This window comes from Citrus sinensis, chromosome 5 (genome assembly GCF_022201045.2).
Source record: "Citrus sinensis cultivar Valencia sweet orange chromosome 5, DVS_A1.0, whole genome shotgun sequence".
NCBI lineage: Eukaryota > Viridiplantae > Streptophyta > Magnoliopsida > Sapindales > Rutaceae > Citrus > Citrus sinensis.
The window spans coordinates 33,105,368-33,127,426 of record NC_068560.1 but is presented as its reverse complement, the minus strand read 5'-3'; the positions used below and the strand labels follow the sequence as shown (position 1 = coordinate 33,127,426).

General features: G+C 33.7%; 2 protein-coding genes and 1 long non-coding RNA gene across 6 annotated transcripts; 2 read left to right on the top strand and 1 right to left on the bottom strand.

Moving 5' to 3' along the window:
* Window positions 1-5,992: 5,992 nt before the first annotated feature.
* LOC127902624 (uncharacterized) lies at window positions 5,993-7,175 on the bottom strand. Its single transcript, XR_008055054.1, has 3 exons — window positions 7,032-7,175; window positions 6,738-6,838; window positions 5,993-6,521 (listed from the first exon to the last, which is right to left on the bottom strand). It is a non-coding gene; the product is annotated as an uncharacterized LOC127902624 (long non-coding RNA).
* Window positions 6,800-12,443, top strand: LOC102610149 (protein ALTERED PHOSPHATE STARVATION RESPONSE 1-like). 3 transcript variants are annotated; one of them, XM_015528737.3, is made up of 5 exons: window positions 6,800-7,090; window positions 7,256-8,952; window positions 9,336-9,550; window positions 10,097-10,320; window positions 11,143-12,443. In XM_015528737.3, exons 2-5 carry the CDS (start codon window positions 7,353-7,355, stop codon window positions 11,945-11,947), a joined length of 2,844 nt encoding a protein of 947 aa, XP_015384223.2. In that variant the 5' UTR covers window positions 6,800-7,090; window positions 7,256-7,352; the 3' UTR covers window positions 11,948-12,443. The 3 variants fall into 3 exon arrangements, with proteins under 3 accessions (XP_015384223.2, XP_015384222.2, XP_052298241.1); XM_015528736.3 differs by having other exon boundaries at window positions 7,253-8,952; XM_052442281.1 differs by having other exon boundaries at window positions 6,800-8,952.
* Window positions 12,444-17,338: 4,895 nt separating this feature from the next.
* Window positions 17,339-21,655, top strand: LOC102609645 (protein disulfide-isomerase). Of its 2 annotated transcripts, none has more exons than XM_006472735.4 (11): window positions 17,339-17,573; window positions 17,966-17,996; window positions 18,093-18,380; window positions 18,473-18,661; window positions 18,782-18,907; window positions 19,435-19,572; window positions 19,665-19,784; window positions 19,957-20,074; window positions 20,292-20,404; window positions 21,002-21,223; window positions 21,314-21,655. In XM_006472735.4, the coding sequence occupies exons 1-10, from the start codon at window positions 17,398-17,400 to the stop codon at window positions 21,203-21,205; spliced, it is 1,503 nt and encodes a 500-aa protein (XP_006472798.2). In that variant the 5' UTR covers window positions 17,339-17,397; the 3' UTR covers window positions 21,206-21,223; window positions 21,314-21,655. The 2 variants fall into 2 exon arrangements, with proteins under 2 accessions (XP_006472798.2, XP_006472797.2); XM_006472734.3 differs by having other exon boundaries at window positions 17,341-17,573; window positions 21,002-21,209.
* Window positions 21,656-22,059: the final 404 nt, after the last annotated feature.

The following is a 22,059-nucleotide window of genomic DNA, read 5'->3' as shown; positions in this document are numbered from 1 at the left end:
ACCGGCACACGCTAGTTAAGTGGGATGTTAAAGAACTTTTAAATATACGTGTAGAGTGATTTTGATATTCTATGAAGTGTGGGTGAAGAAAAATGATATATTCAATGAAAGCTTGGTCAATGATCAAATTCGAGGCCATGTTTTGTTTGGAATCTTTGAAAAGCGTCTGGGCCGGGCTTTTTTTTTTTTTTTTTTTGGTAAAGGTATGTTGCTTTTACCGGGGGGAAATGGAAAACCGAAAAATGCTTTTTAACTTTATTTTTCCCCCTACTTTTAACACATACATGCATATATTAAAGGAAGGAAGATATGAAATCATGGTCTGCTTCCAGTAGGGAAGCACATGGGCTGTCAAGTTAATGATAGCTCTCACAGATGCATCACGTTTGGGAAGCTTTTTGGTTCCTCTAGAAATTTTTTCTTTCTTCTTTTGGGGGGTTTAAATCGCATAATTGCAGCGCTTATCTTTTTACTCAGATTTTTGTCTTAAAAGGCTTATTATTAGAAGAGAGATCCTTTTCTTTTCTGCACATTTTTGCCTTGGCTTGTTACTCGATTCTAGAAGAACCACTTTAGCTTTCAATGTTTAAATTAAAACCTGCTAGGCAAAGCGTGTAGCTTCTTCTTATGCAGATTTTTAAAAAGAGATATTAGTTATCTTAAATTACCGACCCGAAACCAAGAGCTCAATAAATTTCAGTAAGCCCAAACCAGGTAAGCAAATTACGTAATAATCCAAGATTACCGATGGATAACGACGGTAACAGAATGAATACATAAAGCAAGCCTAATCAACCGATGAAAGCTCAGTGAACTTTATTAGGGAGAGTGGGTGAATATTGAAAAGGATAATAAATATGTTGCGAAAGTGAAATGATTGTCAATCATTCTTAAGGGCAAGTCTTGTGATTATTCAAGACTTATAACACTGTGATTCAAAAATTGCTTTAATCTTGTATGGAGTAATGGCTGTAATGCAATAGTGGTTTGTCGGTTTATATATATATATATAGTCAGGTATTTTAAAGTGTGGAAAAATGTGGAAAAACTTTAAAATCACGTGATTTTAAAGACTTACAGTTGTAAGTCTTTAAAACTATATGTGTTTTTTAAAAGTTTCCTGCACTTTAAAATCGAACATTTATATATATATATATTTTAACACTTTTTGTTTTCTCTCTCAATTTATTTATGAAGGTTAAAGCAACAATTTGCAGCCGTAATTTCTTGGATCATTTGGAAAAATTGCGTAAGTTGTTACCTTGTAGAGGTCAAAAAGCTTGGTACATGCTGAGGTGAAAGCGTGACACTTCAACAAATCACTTCACCTTCTTTTTTGGATTTTACTTTGACCTCGTTGAATTTTAACAGCAGTAACTCAGAATTCCCTCGTGGAATTGAAACAAGTTGGTCCAAATTAGTTGTCGTGATTGATGTCAATAAGACTATTTACCAAAAAAAGATTGTTATTAATTGGTTGAGAAAACAACCAATGCATGCTTTCAGTTTGAATGATGGAGAAAGTATTAATTTGCACAAGAAATTAAAAAGTTCAAAAGAGTAATAATATAATTGTCGGTGGAAATTCGGATATATCTCAGTTACTTATCTAATGTCGAAATGAGAACAGTCAGTGTGTTTTTTTAACACTGCTAATGATTATTATATTGGATCAACAAATAAATGCTTCTGCATCAGTCTTTAAACTTTTCAAAAATATTTTTCAATAATCATGACTATCAAAATCCGTTCAAGCTTCAGGACTCTTTTATTTGCTTTTTATAGCCTTTTGTCCAGCAAGTTAATTCGAACGAGGCATGAAGGGCTCCAATTCTTTTGAGTGTAAAGTGGCACGGCCTCACCAAGACATGTTGAAGGATTTGAATTCAATGAGAGATGATAATTGAACGTTGATTTTTCTTTTGCAATGTCTTCAATTCAATATTATCGTTCAGATTAGGTTAACGGTTGAATGTTGTTTATGTTTGTTGAATTAATGATGTTTTATTGGATCTTCTCTTGACTACTTGTTTGGCTCCGATGAAATTTTCAAATCGGATTATTACAAGCGATCAACTTATAGAATGAATCGATCAGTGGTCAACTTCGGTAAAAAAAAAACGTGTTTAATTCTTTTCGGGATAAAATTTAGTATCTTCGGCTTTGTCCCCAAGTTAAATTAACTAAAAACTTTTATTTCATAGTGAATAAAAAAAAAAAAAAAATCTCTGGTAGCTAATTTGTATTTTGCTACGTTTTTAGGTGATCACAAATGTTGTTAGGGCCTATGGTATATTATTGAAAAGAAAAATGTAATAATGGGATTACAAAATCTTTGTACAAATTACTCTTGCGTAAGATGACGTGGCGTTATATTATTAGTTGTTGAAAACATAAAATAAGTAATTTTTTTTTTTTTTTTTTTTGTGGAGTGTTGGAAAATGATTAAAATTATTGCAGGAGCGCAGTAGGGATTAGATGGAATTTATTGAGAGAGAACAATAATTTTAAAACGTTCAGTGAATTTAACCAAGAATTGTTAAGATCTTTAAGAGAATCAAATATCATCACTCCATTTAAAATTAAATAAATTCGAATTAATTTGAGAATATTAATCTACGTATGTCAAGACGTGTAAATATGCAACATCTGTCGCGATTAAATTTAATTTGCACAATAACCATGAGCATAATCCACGCGCTGAACATCAGTCTCATGCTTCCATCCATCATTATACTTAAAATCTTCAATTAACTGCAGTTTACAGATCAACCAAATCAATCCTTAGTAAAAAAACATCCCGCGTCAATTTCAAATATTTAAAAAAGAAAAAATCAAAATTTGATATTAAATAATGGTTTCGTAAGTATACAGCTTACGGTGAAATAAAATTTATAATTAATTTATTCAACTCTACTATTTTATTTTTCATGTTTACACTTAATTGTAAGTTCTAATAATTATGACTTAGGAAAATCATTAAATAATTATAAAATTGACTTTTTTTTTTAGCTAAAAAGGGGCCAGCAAGAGGATGGAACTCACATCATGTACAGATCTATGTTGGAGCCAATTCAGTCAAACGATTGGATAGAAATAGTATGCACAAAACTGATGGCAGCAGATGGATAGCGATGAATCACAGCCACTGAATCAGAACATGAATTTTTGAGCCACTAAACGTTTAACTAAACCCATCGCCCATGCATGAAGTCAATGTGGCTCCCAGAACGAAAAATGATAAAGAATAGGTACCGGTACTCCAGGCCGTACGGTAATGCACCACGTGTCACTGGTCACCCTGTTGAGGCATGCAAATTATAGCCGTGATCGCGGGCGTGGGCTCAAAGTTTGAAGTGTATTTTCATTATTGCCCCTGAAGTTTGACTTGGTGTCCTTCATATACACCTTTTAATTCGTGAAATTTTTATCTCTAATGCCCTTACCTCTTACCAAATCTTATTTCATTTTTTCTTAACTTGGCTGCCAAATACTGACAGTACGACCATCTTTTAATGCCTCAATCAATACAGAATCAGGTAACAAATTCGTTTACAACAGCCATTTAAAGCACGGGAGCCCAATGTTACATTAAACTTAACATAAACATTTCACAACAATCACATAAATGATGGATTATATCATTTGTGTGGTTGTTGTAGAGTATGTATGTTACATTTAACGTAACATAACATTTGCCTTAAAGTATTTTCAAAATGCTACCCCACCGTCCACGTTATAAAGTTTGAAGTTAAACTTATCCGGTGCTCAGCTGTAACTTATTCTTCACACAAGAATAATAACACAGTAATGAGGTTCGTATGATTTACCTAAAATGTATGGACGAGTGAACGGCCCCACCGTCCACGTTATAAAATTTGAAGTTAAACTTATCCGGTGCTCAGCTGTAACTTATTCTTCACACAAAAATAATAACACAGTAATGAAGTTCGTATGATTTACCTAAAATGTATGGACGAGTGAACGGGTGTTGGTGCAATGGTGGCCCAAAACCTTAATTTGGGAGGGGGGGGGGGGGGACAAGAACTAAATTGGAGAAATTACCCAAGTCGTTTATTTGTTTATTATTATTTTCAAGGGATAAAATTTGAAATAACCGATATCAAATTTCCTTTCATTCATTAAATAAATAAATATTAAACAAGAGGAAGGTGACAAGACAAGTGAGCTTATTATATCTATAAATGGAGGAGAGAATCTAAGGACAGCATAAGGTCATCCAGTTTAAGAAAAGGGTTTCCGTTAAATCTCTACTTTATCAGATAACAACAACGCCACTACTTCCTTTTTGTCTATCCACAATTTTATCTCTTCAGCCGTCTGTCTTCTTCTGTTGTTTAGCTAAACGGTCCCAATATTAAAATTTGGCCACGAGTTTGGTGAGGTTTAAACAAAATAATGGAAAAATTAATGACAATAGGATGATATTAAGAGGTAAATCTTAACAATACTGTTTATTAGCAAATCTTATTATGGCATCGTGTCATGTTTATAACGTTGACAATAAATTAACAAATCCTATCATGTAATTACTATTTTAATATTTGTAAGTTCTAAATTTTATATTAACCGATTTAATTTCCTCATATTTAAGATACGATGTAGCGCAAAGATAATTATTATTAGGTATATCTTAAATTAAGTATATCCAAATTTAAGATACGACACTTAAAATAAGATGAACAAAATATGAATCATTTGATTGTACTCTTTGATGGACTTTTTTTTTTAACCTTAAATTATGTTATTTTAGAGTGTTACAAAATCACATTTAAAGTTGTGGCGTCATCGGTGAGTTTATATTCACATGATCCATGATTATCTAATTAATTAATTGGTTGGGGTACAAAGGCGGAGGTGGATGATTTGTGTTTTGTACCGCAGCAGTCCAACTTCCAAATGCGTGTGGTGTGCTAACGTGTGTCTCTTACTCTTTCGTTGATTCCCGACCAAAGGCGGCGATCATGCCACTATTAAAACTGCCCACCAAACTGTTGTTCACGTCATCACCACGCCGACTAGGACGTGTTTGAAAAAAGTGCAAAGTGTACTTATTATTAAGGAAAATAAAATAACGTACATCCAAAATTATGAATACTTTTTCTGTTGTCTGTCTGTACTCATAAGTCAATAACCCACAAATTATATACTACAGAAAAAAAAAAAATTATCTTTTTTTTTCTTCTAAATATTAAATAAAAATCAAAGTCTATACTGCTAAATATAATATATACCATAAAAAAAGAAGTTTGTGAAAATCAGAGGCGGATGTAGTGTAGGACTAGTGGGGGCTCAAGCCTCCACTGAATTTTTTTTTGTTTAAAAAAAAATAATAAATTTTTAAATAATTCCCTGTTAGATTATCAAATAGTCTTATTTTTTTAGTTTTCACAACCACAGTAAAGAGAATATTTTCAACAATGAAATTTGTGAAGAAAGAATTTCGGAATCAGATAGGAGATAAATAGATAAATAATAATTTAATTGTTTATGTAGAACAAGATGCATTTAATAGTGTTGATAATGAATCTATTACACAACGTTTTCAGAATATGAAATCGCATAAAGAACAATTGTAAACGTATTATCAAAAATTTTATATATTCAAATTTCAATTTTTATATTTTGTTGTCATGTAATTTAGCCCCCGGTAAATTATTTTTCTAGAACTGCCACTGGTGAAAATTGCAGTGTCTTGTGCGTGCCAATATTCGAAAATATTCTTCAACAACACAAATATTTTAAATTTAAACTAAAATGCAAAAAAGTTAGTTAATGATGGATTGATAAAATTACTACAAACGCTATAAAAATAGTGGAATAACAACAACAATACTGCTGTTAGTATAAAAATGCAAAGTTTGTGCACTGCTGCTTTTTTTTTTTAATATTAAACAAAGGGCATGGGATACTTTACTCATAATTTGTTCGTGGTGATAACCGGGGGGGGGGGGGGGGGTATTTGTTGGAATTCCCAAAACTTTTCTTTATTTTTTTAAAAAATATATATTTATTTTCTCAAGCTATTTCTTTAGTTTTATTTTTAGAATTGTGAACTTTTTTTTTATCTTTATTATTGTTCTAATTTTCTAATCCGAGCAGGGTATCAATCTTTATTAATTGCTTTAATGAGTTTTTAAAAGGACTAATTTCAATCCAACGGCATTTAATGAGCCACCGATGATGTCGAACACCAAGACTACACAATTATCACCGTCTAAATTTGATAGCTTCAACGATGAATTTAATATTAAATATTTAATTATAGGGGAAAAAAAAAGGGGAATCATTTAACAGTATCCAGATCTCAAAATGGGTATCCAAAGCCAGCAAGTAGTAACCAACTCCACCGATGGTATCATTCAACCACAACAGCATCCCACAGAGACAACTAGAAATGGTTGTTTCTAACTTTAAAAATAATTATTAATTGTACTCAATGCCACACACACCTCACCGCGTTTGCTAAATGGTAAAAGATTTATCCGGTCGAGTATTTACTGGAGGGGTTAAAAAAAAAAAAAAAAAAAAAAAAGTCACGTGAAATGCATCGATGACTTGACAGTCATAAATAATAGGCCCCTAGGGAGACTAGGTGCAATAACTGTGCAGTGCAGCGTGCAGGCCACCAACAAAATAAAATTAAAATGAAAGGATTAAAAAAACAAAAAAAAAGTAAAAATGGAGAAAAAGGTGATGATGACAAGGTCCGTTACCATTGGCGGGTTCCTCGAGCCTTCGTCTTCTGCTGCAATTTCTGAAACCATCTCTGCTCGCACTGAAAGAAGAGGCCCCCCCATTCTCTCTCCTCACTTTCCTACAAAATTCATTTAATTTTTAATCAGTGCAAGTTCCAAACACTCGCGAATCTCCATGCAAAATTTTATCTATTCTTCTTTTGGTTCAGAAATTCGGATTTCAATAAAAAGGAGCTTAAATTAATTAAGTAATCGCAGAGAATCAGAAGCAAAACAAAGAAAAAAAAAAAACGCGCGTATCTCATCACTCACTCTGTCGAGTCTTTCAAATTTCATCGCACTTGCAAATCTGATTTCTAAATTTACCGACGGTCAGATTTCTCTCCTGCGTTCTTTTAGTACATACATATATTTCAATTTTCGTTTTGGTGATTTGTTGAAAAAAGTGAAATCGCCCTCGGATCTACTTTTATTTACTCACAATGCCATCTTCTCTTGTTCGTTGTTTGTACGGACATCGCCACCAACGGCAGCAGGAGGAGGAGTCGCCATGAGAAGTACTATTGCTCCGCAAGTTTCTTGTCGATCACGTGACCTTCGTCTTCTTCATCTGGAAGTTTCTTTTTCAATTCAATGGGCTGCGGAGGATCCAAAGTGGACGACTTACCGCTCGTGACGCTTTGCCGAGAACGCAAGCAACTTATCAAGGCAGCCTCCGACCACCGCTACGCTTTTGCTGCCGCGCATGTTGCCTACTTCTACTCCTTGAAAGACGTCGGCGACGCGTTTCGGAAGTTCGTCGAGGAAGGGCTCGTGACCGCCGGCGCCGATTCTTCTCCGGATTCTCCCGTCCTCACGTTGCCCTCCGACGAAGGGAAGTCATCTTCGAGGCGACGGAATCGGATGAACTCGTCGTCGTCCACGTCGATTTCGCACTCGGTTGACGAGAATAAGTTAAAAGAAGACATTCAAGAGGAACCTAATTCTCATTCCCATTCGCATTCGCATTCGCATTTGCGCTTGTCTTCAGATTCGGATTTGGACACTGACTCGGGTTCGGGTCCGGGGCCGGGCTCGGGCCATATCCACATTGAAGATAGCGAAGATGAATATGATGTAAAACATAAACAACGAGAAATAGGAGAACAAGAGGACCAGCCTTCGTCTTCTTACAACAACCATTTCGATTATCCTTACAATTACTCTGAGCAGAACTGGGGCTATCCTCCAAATGAAAGTAGTTATGCTCAGCAGAACTGGGGCTACCCTCCAAACGAAAGTAACTATGCTCAGCGGAACTGGGCCTACCCTCCAAGTGGGAGTAATTACAACATGTATTACATGAGAAAATCTACGACGACTGCGAAGTCGATGGTTTACGAGGAGCCCGAGAGGCAGTTCACTGATTCGGGTTATGGGTACGGCCCGTACCCTGGTTACCCAAATGGTGGGTTATTGGGCTTTCCAATGGGTTCGCCATCGGGTCCTTATGAAAATAGTTGGCGGAGGAGTCCCCCGGCAGAGAAGCCACAGCAGCCTCCTCCGTCTCCGCCGAGAGTGTCCACGTGGGATTATTTTAATGTGTTTGATACTTATGATGCTGGTAGCACTAATTATGGCATGCATCCGGGTTCGTATAAGTATGGATACGCGTCGAATTCTAGTAGCCCGGATTCGACGGTGGTGAGGGAGAGAGAAGGGATTCCTGAGTTAGAAGATGAGACAGAGCCTGAGGTTTTTAAAAAGGGAAAAATGAAAAGCAAAATGAATGAAGAAATGAACGCGAATGATAATGTGAATGTGGATGTGAGGGATAACAATATTAACTATAAAAACAAGAATGTGAACTTTGGTGAGGGAACTTCAAGGTCAGTGCCAATGCAAAACACTGGTAGTGGGGAATCACCAAACACTGAGAAAACTGACTCTAAAGAGATTAAGAGCAGTAGTGATCGTAGTATTGATACTGTTGTGTCAAATGGTTCTGAAGAAAGGAAAAAGGAGGTGAGTTTTGAGGTAGAAGATTCGTCAATAACTACAATCGATGGTGGCGAGTCTTCAAAGCTAAGTAGTTTAACCACATTGTCAGTTCATGGGACGAGGGACCTTCAGGAGGTTGTGAAGGAGATCAGGGATGAGTTTGAGACTGCTGCTAATTATGGGAAGGAGGTTGCGATGTTGCTTGAGGTGGGCAAGTTGCCGTACCAACAACGAGCAACTCCTCTCCTCAAAGGTAGATTTCTTAATCATTGTTGTGTCTTTGTTTTGTTGTAGAGTTTCCGGATTATAGTTAAGAGGTTTCTTCGAATTGCTTGTTGATTGCTTTAAAACAGCCTTGTGAAAGCATGCCTCGAGGAATTGATTGAAACTTGATTTTATTGTGGACATGTTGGATCAATCTGTTTGCAGATTTCTCTCAAGATTTAGTGCATGCTGTATGTCCATCTTTCTTGTATTGAGATTCTAGATTATGCCATTTATTTTATTTTGATGGCTTTAACCAGTAAATTCTTTTCAGACAGATGGTCAAAATTTGTTAGTTGATAGTGCTATTTTGATATCTATAAACTAGCCATTATCTTGCTGTCTTATTGAAACTTACATGTTTATATGCAGTGATCTTTTCCAGGATCCTGTACCTGCTTGCACCTTCTGTCATATCTTCACAACCTCCACACAGGTCATCAATACGTGTAACTTCTAGGACAATAAAGATGGCAAAAGCATACTGTGGGGAACCTGGGGGAGACTTTGACATGAAAAATGGGAACCTTTCGTCTACTCTGGACAAACTTTACGCTTGGGAGAAGAAATTATACAAAGAAGTTAAGGTATGGATGCATAAATGATTTTGAAGAGTTGTCTATGATCTCTTTTGCTTCGCTTGTTAGTGATTCCTAACCTCTCTAAGCTCTTATCTTGGCTTTGCCATGGTTGAAGCTATTCGGCAATTGACTTTGTCAATTGATGCAGTAAATTATTATATGATTGAATATGTAGTTGGTTCAAGTTGTCCCCACCCTCATGTTTATAACCCTGCATAGCCACTTCATTCGCAGACTCTGTTGCATGCTGAATTTCTCTAGTCTAGATTGTCATATCAATCTCCCTTATTGCTATGCATCAGATTTGTGGCACGTGTCCTTTCAATCATGGGAACTGTGTTCTTTCTCTTTATACTATCTCTTTCTCTCTCTGAAATTCTTATTCTCAAAAGTAATTGTACTTTTTTATATTCTTTTAACAAGTGACTAGATGTACATCGAATTGGATCTGTCAATTGCTAGCTTCAACGATTTCTTCAGTTTTTAAAGATTTTGCATTGAGGTTGCAAGAGAATCTTGTTTAATTTGTCTAGGTATTTTTGCTGATTTTAGGATGAAGAAAAGCTACGAGTTATTTATGAAAAGCAGTGCAAGAAACTAAGAATGCTAGATGACCGAGGAGCGGAGTCCAGCAAAATAGATGCCACTCAAGCTTCAATAAGAAAGTTGCAGACTAAGATCAATGTTTGTATCAGAGCCGTTGATGCTATATCAAGCAGGATACATAAGTTGAGGGACGAAGAATTGCAGCCACAACTCACTGAACTGATTCATGGGTATATAATCACTTCATTTCTTCGCCTGTTAAATATTCATCTTTTTGGTGTGTGTTGATTACTTAAGAGGCTGGAGCACACCTGATCAGATTCGTGATTACTTATCTTATAGATCCATATTACCTATTGAAGGCTGTTAGATGATAACCATGCTTCATCCTTAATTACAATGGATGTCTCCAGTGATTGCATGAGGAGAGAGCTTCCTTATGATGTGCTATAAATTGCTGCTATATGACTTCTTGATCTTGTTAGGCAATTTAATTTTAGTTTTCACAATTATAGTACGTGGCTTTGGTTCAGTTGTTTTGTGAAGACCTACGAAGATACTATTAGTGCTTCTGCTGTTTATTTAGTTACGAGAATTGATGTTGGCTGTTATCATTCTGACTAAATTTCATTTAAATACTAGTCCTGGTTTTGAATAACTGGATACTGTTCAATCTTTTTGGTCATGGTGATGTTAGAAGAGTTCAAAATATATTTGTGTCTGTTTAATATTTGCTGAAGTGGAGTTAGTGAAATTTGCACCCTCTTCCTTTTCCCCTGCTGGAAATAGTCTTCAGGACTTCTTGGGATTTCTCCAATGAGAAGAAACTGATCACCGGTGAAAGATCTGCTACCTGTGATACTTCTGAAGTTTGCAATTAGTCAATGTGCTCCTTTTTGTACATTTTTTTTAAGAAAAGTATTTGTGCAAAAATCAAAAGATTCAATGAAAAGGACTGGATCTAATCTGAAATATTTGTACTTTCCCATTATATTTTTTTCTTGACCGTAGAGTTTAATTGTTAATATGATAATATGCCTTTTTGATTGCAGATTGATAAGAATGTGGAGGTCCATGCTAAAATGCCACCAGAAACAGTTCCAAGCTATCATGGAAAGCAAAGCTCGCTCTCTTAAGGCAAACACTGGCTTCCAAAGAGATGCTGGTTTAAAAGCGACACTTGATCTTGAGATGGAGCTTCTGAATTGGTGTAAACGGTTTAATAACTGGGTTAATACCCAAAAATCCTATGTTGAGTCTTTAAATGAATGGCTTTTAAGGTGCCTTCTTCATGAACCTGAAGAAACCCCTGATGGACCTGCCCCTTTCTCGCCGAGTCGTATTGGAGCTCCACCAGTTTTCATAATTTGCAATGATTGGTATCAAGCGATGGTTAGAATTTCTGAAAAGGAGGTGACAGGGACCATGAGTGGTTTTGCTTCAACGTTACATCAGTTATGGGAAAGGCAAGATGAGGAGCAACGGCAAAGGATCAAAGCAGAATATCTCTCGAAGGATTTCGAGAAGCAGCTTAGCACTTTACGCATGGAGAGGGGTAAATTAAAACATGACCAAGATGCATTATCAGACAAAACAGCTCTGTCCAAGGTCTCCGATAGTGGAGTTTCACCTCTTGATGATCTGAAAGTGGATCTGGATTCAATGAGGAAGAGACTGGTGGAAGAAAAAGCCAGACATAAGGAAGCCATTAAACTAGTTCACAATGCGGCTTCAAGTAGTTTGCAGGCGGGTTTGGTCCCAATTTTTGAGGCATTGAGCAAGTTCACAACTGAGGTGGTGAAAGCTCATGAGCAAGTCAGACTTGAAAATACTGGAGGTTCAACAGGGAATGCATAATTCAATATTTTGGCTTCGATCTGCCAAGTTTGGTCTTTACAAGAAAGAAGCCCTGCCTGTAAATGTACAGTTGTTGCTACAATAGTCACGTATATATACATAAATGTTAGATCGGCGGAGGATGAACGACGAACAATAGGAAGTGAATACTAGGCTTTAGAACAATTGAAGTAAAGCAGATGCAAAAGAGGGGGTTGTAAAATCATATGCACAATAGGTTTGCAGAATTGCTGGGAAGAAGAATTTTGCACTGCGGATCCTTAGGTGAGCACAAAGTTGAAATTCCTTTCTTGTTTCAAAATTTTGATGTATGCTATAACCCCGTTATTAGATAGCTAGGAATTTTGTACAGAAATTTAATTATTGGTTAATTGGTTGTTGGCTGCTGCACCGATTGTTGCTGGAATGTTTGAGATGGATGGTAGATAGGAGTTTCAGTGTAGAAACTTCAAAATTTTGGTTAATCAATTTGATAATGAAGAGAAAGTTGCCTCAATGCTCTGTTCATCTGAAAATTTGTGTCAAATATCCTTGGCCATTACTAAGGGGCCCTTAGCAGTGAATGTCGTGATGCATAACAGCTAAATCGAGGATTTCTTTTTCTTTTCTTTTTTTTAAATAAATAGAGAGAGATGTTTTTTAGTGGTTAATAAATTTAAAAGAGTGACACTGCCACCTCTCTATTTTTCTTATGAATGGCGTATTTGAACTCTCACTAAATTTTTCACTGTACCTTTTTTTGAATTAAAAATTTTTATTATAAAAATATAATTTAATCAATTATTTATTTGATCTTATTCTCTCTCCTTTTATCTTTTTTTTTTATAAAAAATTTATTGTAATACATGAAGTAAATATTATATTTAACAAATCAAATTATTCAAAAATAAACAAAACGAACCCTGTTGTAATCTAAAATAAAATGAAAGGAACAACATCCATAATGTAAAAATCAAAAGTATTTTACTCATCATGTAAAAATAAAAATAAGAGTTTTTATACCACTTTAAACCTAATAGAAATTTTTTGGTCAAATCTTAAGAGTACAAATTTTGAATAATAACAATAGGTAAGAACTTATAATTTTACAATGAAAAATAAGCGAGAGATAAAGTTAACTTAGTTAAAAAGAATAAAAAAGAAAAAAACGAAACAGCGAGAAATTAATTTAGCTCATGAATTCTGACTATTGTTACAAGCTTTTTATGGTGAAGAAAGCAGGTAGTAAGTTACAATTTAATAATTATTTTAATTTTAAAAAATGAGTGTTGCCTGGTGAAAGAAAATTAGTGGGTTTAAATAGCCGCACCCTTTTCTCATAAAGCCTCTTTTATTTAGTATTTACAATTTTATCCTTTATACTTTATGCATTTTTCAAAATTAATATTAAAGATAGGGTCCGCCTAAGTTACGTTAAACGTAACTTACGGCTTGGCTGTGAAATTTCATCCAGCCCCCCATATTCGCTGTTATTTATATTATATTCATAAATATTATAAAATTTTTTGATTTAAAAAATTTCATTTAACCCCTTACACTCAATTTTATTTTATTAAAATCTTAGAGTATGAATTCGCCCCCTATAATTTTAAATTCTCAAAATAACCTCATTTAATTAAAAATTTTAATTATTATTAATTGAATTATAATTATAATTATTATTTTATTATAATCATAAATATATTTATATTTTTTAAATAGATTATTATTATTATTAATCACAAGAATAAAAAGTATTACAATTAATTAATCTATTAACAATAATTAATAATAATTTTTATTAAATTAATAATAATTAACGATAATTATTATTAATAATTAATTTTTGAAAATTAATGATAATTGTTCAGAGTCCTAGGAATGCCAATGTCCACCTAGGCTTAGCTAGCAAAGTAGCAACATACCCTCATCACTGATATTAATTGCAGTACTACTTAGTGCCATAATTGTCCAAGTCCTTGTTAGTTTTGAGAAACGTGTGTTTCTGATTTTGTTAAATCTCTTGTTTGGTTAACAAGAAAGCTATTGCTTTAATTTCTTTTGCAGCTAGAAGTGAATGCATACAGTATGATATAAATATCGGGCAACTTGTTCAGAGTCAGTCACAATCTATTAACGATAATTGTTAATTATTATTATTATTCAAAAATTAATTATTAATAATAATTATCGTTAATTATTATTATTATTATTAACAATTTAATAAAAAATATTATTAATTATTGTTAATAGATTAATTAATTGTAATACTTTTTATTCTTGTTATTAATAATAACAATAATCTATTTAAAAAATATAAATATATTTATAATTATAATAAAATAATAGTTATAATTATAATTCAATTAATAATAATTAAATAAGGTTATTTTGAGAATTTAAAATTATAGGGGGCGAATTCGTACTCTAGGACTTCAATAAAATAAAATTGAGTGTAAGGGGTTAAATGAAATTTTCTAAATAAAAAATTATTATAATATTCATGAATATAATATAAATAACAGCGAATATGGGGGGCTGGATGAAATAGGACTTAGGCGGACCCTAGTTGGTTATATACACCCGTACTACCATGTCAAGTCTCAACACACAATTTTTCTTTAATTAAATAAACCAGGCCTTGCGTTACAATCTCTAAGATAAAAGAGGACATACATTGTGTATCAATCACTAAAATCAAGTTATAAGTATGTTTGATATAGTTTTTGAGAGGTTTAAAAGTAATTTTGAAAAGTTAAAAATTAATTTTGATATTTAGTAATTTTTTTAGAAATTACTTTTGACAAAATCATCTCATCTTATAGCATATTATGAAAAATTACTTTTCAAAATGTGATTCGAAAATCAGTTTTATACTCAATATAATTTCATATATATATATATATATATTATAAAAATCCAAAGTTATCCTTATTTATTAGGAAATGAAATCATTAACATTAAAAAAATTATTGTTATTATTACCAATTATATTGAGATGAAAAAATAAAAATATAAGATTAATTACTATAAAATAATTATTTTAATCATCAATTATTATATACACAATAAAAAATATTATATATATATATATATATATATATATATATATATATATATATATATATATATATATATATAAGTTTATAAATGTGTAAATAAATTTTATTGAATATTATGTCTATTTTAGTCATTTAAATTTTTACAACAGTTTAACCATACGATTTACTGAATACCTATAAATGCTTTTAAAATTCACAGCACTTATAAAAATAAATTGTACTAAAGGTTTTAACTGATTCACTTTGCAGTTGATTACTTCTATAATATAACCAACAATAATTATTATACTGGTTATTTTTACAATACAGGTAAAAACAATCATTTTAAAAGATACAATATTACCAAACTGGCTCTAATAATGGTCTAAATAGATTGGCGAAAAATTCAAAATCATAAGATAGAAAATTCGGGTTTCCAAGTACCGTAGGTATAATAATGGAAAGCTTCACAATGTAACAAAGAGAAAAATATAAACCTTTTCACAAAAAAGCAAGAAAGTCATTTTTTTTTCAGGTGATTTTCTAACCTGAGAATATTTGTTTTCTAGGCATTAATCTATAGGAAAATGAATATTCATTTTTCCTTTTCTTTTTTCTTTTTTTTTAATCATTGTATTTATAAAATTTACAAATCATTACTAGAATATTTTACATTAAAAAAAAAGGAAAAGAAAAAGAAATACACTTCCCCGGCCCTCGCCCCACAAGTAGGGATGGCAATGGGGAGGGGAGGGGAGGGGACCGATCTCCTCGTACCCATCCCCGATATTTTGCGTATGTCCCCGTCCCCTCTCCAAATAATAACAGGGGATCCCCGAGGGTCCCCGATCCCCAAATAACTAATACATTTTTTTTCAATTTTGAGTTAATCATATTAAAATAAAAAATTCAAATAAAAGTAAAGTTCGAAATATATCTTACATTAATATCTATTACAAAAGTCACATACATTAAATTAGTAAGTAACACAACATGCAAGGAATACAAACTTCTTTTACAAACTATCATGAACAAATTAATAGTTTAATACAAAATTGTTATAAATAAAATCGAATTTAGATTCAAAATTAACTTTTTTAATGGTGGCGTTGGCACTTTATAAATGTGGACTATTCCCTTTACAACACAATAGTTAAATTGGAGCAAATCAAAAGCAAATATTAGATTAGATTAGATATTAAAATTGTGATTCGCTGTGGCCAATTATAACATCTAAAAATAAATTAAAAAAATAGATTTAAGTTTAAAATATTTAAAGAATATTAAAATTAAAAAAATATTTGGCTAATAAAATCTACTCGGTCTTTTTAATGTCCTAAATAAAAATTTAAGACTTTAATTAGTTAATTAGGCCTAAAAGTTTAATAATATAAATATTTTGATATTTTTTATTTTTACCAATATTTATAATTTAAATTTTATTATTTATTTACTAGTAATTTTAAAAAATTAAAAATTAAAATGCGGAAATGGGTAGGGGATGGGGATTCCACCTCATCCCCGTCCCCTCCCCGAATAAGAAATTGGGTAAAAAAATTTCCCCGTCCCCTCCCCGAATAAGAAATTAGGTATGAAATTATCCCCATACCCTCCCCGAACGGGGAAAATCCCCGAGGGTACCCGTCCCCGTGGGGATTTTTGCCATCCCTACCCACAAGTATAATAAATATAAGAGAAAACATGAACAGAATCAGTGTACTAAAGAGAATTCGAATGGCATATTCACCCTTTTTAATTTTGTAAAGGCAACTAAATTATTAAATTGGCTAAACTTGGAAATGTATCCGAACACGATGTTTTTTTTTCATCTCATTTAACGATCACGATGGCTTATCGCCCTTACAATGAAAGGATTTGACGGTTTACAGGAAGACACGAAGATCAGAAGATGAGGTCAACTAGATAAAAGATCTCGTCCGTCCAACTTTCTTTAGATCTGCATAGTTCAGATCGCCGAACTTCGTACGTGCCACAATTAGTATTGTAATTAACTTCAAATCCTTCTTAAGACTTAAAGCCGTTTTAAAAGTACGCTTTTAAATTGGGAAAATGCAATTGCAATTTCACACCTGTCACTATCTTTCGTACGTCATTACATACAAAATACTATTGGTAATATTTCCCATACATACTTGCCTTACATGCACTCCACATTCCATATAACTATAGCCGTGACGAGCATCATCCAATGGGATGCAGTCACGTGGATGGTCACCCACATACAAAGCGAGTATATGTTTTCCAATCAATACTCGCGCGTTTACATATATAGCTCGGCTTTTTCAGGGTCACGTGCGAGTACCATGTTTGTCGCGTTCTCCCTCTAACTCCCACCTCCATAAATTCCCGCAAAACGCTGAATAAAAAGTATCAAAACATTTTTTTTTATTCTTATTTGCATCGACGATAATGGCGTCCAGTCGATCGATTTTAGCACTCGTTCTGACGATCGCTTGTTGTATGACGGCGATCTCAGCCGAAGAAAATGCCGAATCGAAGGAGTTCGTTTTGACTTTGGATCACTCAAACTTCTCTGACACTGTCAGTAAACACAATTTCATCGTCGTCGAATTCTACGCGCCTTGGTATACTTTCAATTTCAGTAGTTTTTACTTCGGCTCTTGTCTACAATTTTTTTTTTTTTTTTGTGGGTCTGCTTCATGTTGTTTGGTTATCAGTAGATCTCAATTTACAAATTATGGAAATTTGCTTTGAAGAGAATAAAGTTTGTGAAATAATTGATTCTTGTTGTAAAGTTTTCACATTTATTAAGATTTCTAAAAAAAAAAATCTGTGATTACTTAGCTCAAGTTAATATTTTGATTTGTAGCTTCTGGTTTTCGAAAAATATTTAGCTGAAATCATGTCGTGCTGTAAGCATTTAAGGTTGATTTATGTTGTATGCTAAGTTACTGTGAAATTGTCTCCAAATTGCCTCCTTGCATTGACATTGATTTTCTAATTCTATTGATTACAGGTGTGGTCACTGTAAAAAGCTAGCTCCAGAGGTACATAATTTTGTGGACAATTTTGTTTGAATTGATAATGTCTGTGTATAGTCAGCTCATAAGATGTCCTTTTTTTTCTATTATTATTATCTTTAGTATGAGAAAGCTGCTTCCGAATTGAGCAGTCATGACCCTCCGGTTGTTCTTGCGAAAGTTGATGCCAATGAAGAAGCAAATAAAGAGCTGGCATCTCAATATGAGATTAGGGGTTTCCCCACAATTAAGATATTGAGAAATGGAGGAAAAACTATTCAAGAGTACAAAGGACCCCGCGAGGCCGATGGTATCGTTGAATATTTGAAGAAACAAAGTGGTCCTGCTTCTGCTGAAATTAAGTCGGCGGAAGATGCTAGTAGTTTCATCGGTGAGAAGAAAGTGGTCATTGTAAGTTCTGCATGAATAAATTTGTTGGTTGTTGTTTCTTTGCTTCAAGTAGTTTCCAGTTTCATTGTTAATATTTATGCATATGCTTGTAGATTGGTGTGTTTCCAAATTTCTCTGGAGAGGAGTTTGAGAACTACACGGCTCTTGCTGAGAAATTGCGTTCTGATTATGAGTTTGGTCACACTCAAAATGCCAAGCTCCTTCCACGTGGGGAGTCATCAGTGACTGGGCCAGTAGTTAGATTGCTCAAGCCTTTTGATGAACTCTTTGTTGACTTTAAGGTATAGTAGAAAATAACTTTTAGATTGTATTCTGTAGTATTAATTTGGATGGAAATATGTGTTAAATTGTTTTGATTTCTATGCAAAATCAGTTATTTTACTGAATTTACATGCTTGCAGGACTTTAAAGTGGATGCTCTTGAGAAGTTTGTTGAAGAATCAAGCATTCCTATAGTGACTGTCTTTAACAGTGATGCAAACAATCACCCATTTGTCATCAAATTCTTTAACAGTCCCAATGCAAAGGTAAATAGCAAAATCTCAAGTTGTCTTTATTTATTATTTAGATTCTCTATACAATAATAGAAAGCAACCCACTTATTTGCTCTGATGGGGTAGTGTTGGAGGTTTAAGATTTGAATGATTATGTGCAATCTTAAATCTTTTTGTTCAAAATTTTCTCATTATTTTGGAAGATGTAGAAATTAATGGATTAGGTCAGACCGTGTTTCTATATCTGGGAATGTGGAGCACTGTTGCTAATAACTTATTATTTTCTATTCTGTATTTTGGGGAATGCTGCAATAAATTTCATTGAGAAGAAGATGTGTTCAAATAAATTATCTGTACCTCATTACTGAAAAATGAATTCTTGGCAGGCAACAACTCATGCTTCTTAATTAGAAGCAAATTGCTAGTTGATCATCCCCTCCCGCCCCCCCCCCTCGCTTTCAAATTGTAGTATGTTGGTGAAATTATCTATTAGAAAGTTGTTATCAAAATAGCATTTTTAAATGGATCATTTTCTAAGCTTTTTGAACTGGTACGTGCAGGCTATGTTGTTTATGAACTTCAGCAGCGAAGGAACTGAACCTATTCAATCAAAGTATCGTGAAGTTGCTGAACAATACAAAGGACAGGGCATTAGTTTTCTTTTGGGAGACCTTGAGGCTAGTCAAGGTGCCTTCCAGGTTAGTATATATTTTCATCTTCTAGTTTGCTTTTGGTTTTTCTATTAAATATGTTTCTGACATTTCAAATGTATTCCATGCATTAAAAACAGTACTTTGGGCTACAAGAGAGCCAAGTACCTCTCATCGTCATTCAGACTAATGATGGGCAGAAGTATTTGAAGCCGAACTTGGATGCCGATCAGATTGCACCTTGGGTGAAGGAATACAAGGTGATAAGTCTGCTTCTTACATTCAAAGCACTTGTTCCTCTAGGACAATAAAAGCATTCCTGATTCATATTTGATACATATATTATTTTAGTGGTACAATTGTAGGATAAGGTGTTGTGTAGTACTAGTATGTTATTGATGAATAGCTTTTGATGAAAGTAAATACTTCCAGGAAGGCAAGGTTCCCCCATTCAGAAAGTCTGAGCCTATCCCTGAAGAGAACAACGAGCCTGTGAAAGTGGTTGTTGCTGACAGCCTTCAGGACATGGTTTTCAACTCTGGAAAAAATGGTATGTTCCTAATAGTTCACTGGGTCCATTTACATTCTCTATTTTCTCCTTTGATTAGTGATCAAGTTATTGTTGTAACAAAACTGCTGGATTTGTATAAAATAGAGGTTCAATTCTTAGTATCTTGATCTTCTTCTTTCCTTTTTGCTATTGTAGCCATCTTTTATAGTGCATTATGAATTTCAAATATAAAGTTTTTACATTTTTCTCTTTGCAGTTTTGCTCGAGTTTTACGCTCCTTGGTGTGGACACTGCAAAAAGTTGGCTCCAATCTTGGATGAAGTTGCTGTCTCATATCAAAATGATGCTGATGTTGTTATTGCAAAATTTGTAAGATTTATCTCCCTTTCTCTGGCTTAATAGAGGCGTGTTGGCCTTCAGAATTTTGTACACTATGCTAAGAACTAGTTGGTTTCAGCTTAATTTTGCACGAGTCCTACACATATAAAATAGAGAAAAGATAATAGTTTGATAGTTCTCTTCCTGCACTCACTACTTATTCTTAATGCCATGACATCAATAAATTTGGTTGTTCCTATTTACAGCCGCTCAGTGCTTATTTTAAGGACTAAATATTTTGATTTCTTAAATGCATTTGGCAAGCTAGAGTCATTATCATGATAGAACCCAAGACGCCCTGAATTTTCAGGGTTTGTTTATAATTATTAATAAAATAAAATAAGTTCTGGAAACTAGCAGGAAGAATATGAAAATATTACTTCATTTTTATTTTGTTGTCTGAGATATAATGAGCTAGGATTCATCCTAAAATTCCTTTGGCTGAGGCTAGACTGTTCACTTTCTCTGATTCTTTTATCAAAATAGTTTTACTTCTTTGCAATCAATCTCTATAATCTATATATTTTGGTATAAAACAATGTATTTTATGGGACTTTTTTGTTTGATATTTTTTTTTTTTGGGGGTAGGATGCAACCGCAAATGATATTCCTGGTGACACCTTTGAAGTCCAAGGTTACCCAACCGTGTTCTTCCGATCTGCTAGTGGAAAGACAGTGCCCTATGAGGGGGATAGGACCAAAGAAGATATTGTTGACTTCATTGAAAATAACAGGGACAAAGCTGCCCCCAAGGAAACTGTAAAAGAGGAATCTGGAAAAGATGAGCTCTAAGAAGGTACATGGGAACAGGTGTTGAAAACCTTTATTCTTATGCAGAAAATATATTTCCATTTTACTGGATTAATAATTCTTGTTAATTCTAATGTTCAATTTTGGCAGGAATGGGTATGTTTAGAGAGCCGTGCACATAGTCGGTTGGCGCGTGTTTGGCGGATGTTATACCAAAACTATCAGTGTCGACAAAACAATGCCTGATGTTCTCCTCCCCCTTGTCCTATATCCCCCCTTATAGCTTTTTCTGAGGCCATTTCCCTTTACAGATCTGTTCTGTTCCCGTGAATAAAATGGGGAGGCATTTTTGGCATTTGTAGCTGCAGTACTTTTTGGTATTCGCATAGTTGTGATATTAGTATTTTCGGCCTAGGAGTAACTTACTGCGTGTTAAATCCGTAATGGATAATTTTAATTTAATGCCTTAATTATTTCGGATTTTGCTTATTACGTACAAGAAGCTGGTGTTTGAGATTGAGATGCATATGTAGTTTTTTCTATAATTTTTGTCAAACACTCGCTTTTTGTGTCTTCTTGGAATTGTAAAAAAGCCTCATGCGCGGGGATATTACCACCACTTTGTCATTCAAATTAACTACATGTCGGTGAGTAGAAGGAAGGAATTAAAAATCATGAACTTCATTCCCAAAAATAATAACAAGAATGGTAATGGACTTCAATTCCCAACGTGGCGGCTCAAGATTGATTCAGTCCAACGGAGGAATTTCCTATGTAAGAGTAAGGTCACTTGGACGATTCTATTTTAACTATAGTCGATGCAAGAGGTGAAATTCTATCTAAGCTATAATTATGAGAAGGATTCGAAAAGTCAAACAAAAGAAAATCTCTTGGCA

Excerpts from the sequence above, each read along its gene's own strand:
- LOC102610149 (XM_015528737.3), top strand. The coding sequence starts at position 7,353 with ATGGGCTGCGGAGGATCCAAAGTGGACGACTTACCGCTCGTGACGCTT. Across the intron at positions 9,551-10,096 it reads AATTATACAAAGAAGTTAAG|GATGAAGAAAAGCTACGAGT; the intron begins GTATGGATGCAT and ends TGCTGATTTTAG. Across the intron at positions 10,321-11,142 it reads CTCACTGAACTGATTCATGG|ATTGATAAGAATGTGGAGGT; the intron begins GTATATAATCAC and ends TTTTGATTGCAG.
- LOC102609645 (XM_006472735.4), top strand. The coding sequence starts at position 17,398 with ATGGCGTCCAGTCGATCGATTTTAGCACTCGTTCTGACGATCGCTTGT. Across the intron at positions 18,381-18,472 it reads GTGAGAAGAAAGTGGTCATT|ATTGGTGTGTTTCCAAATTT; the intron begins GTAAGTTCTGCA and ends ATATGCTTGTAG. Across the intron at positions 20,405-21,001 it reads ATGTTGTTATTGCAAAATTT|GATGCAACCGCAAATGATAT; the intron begins GTAAGATTTATC and ends TTTTGGGGGTAG.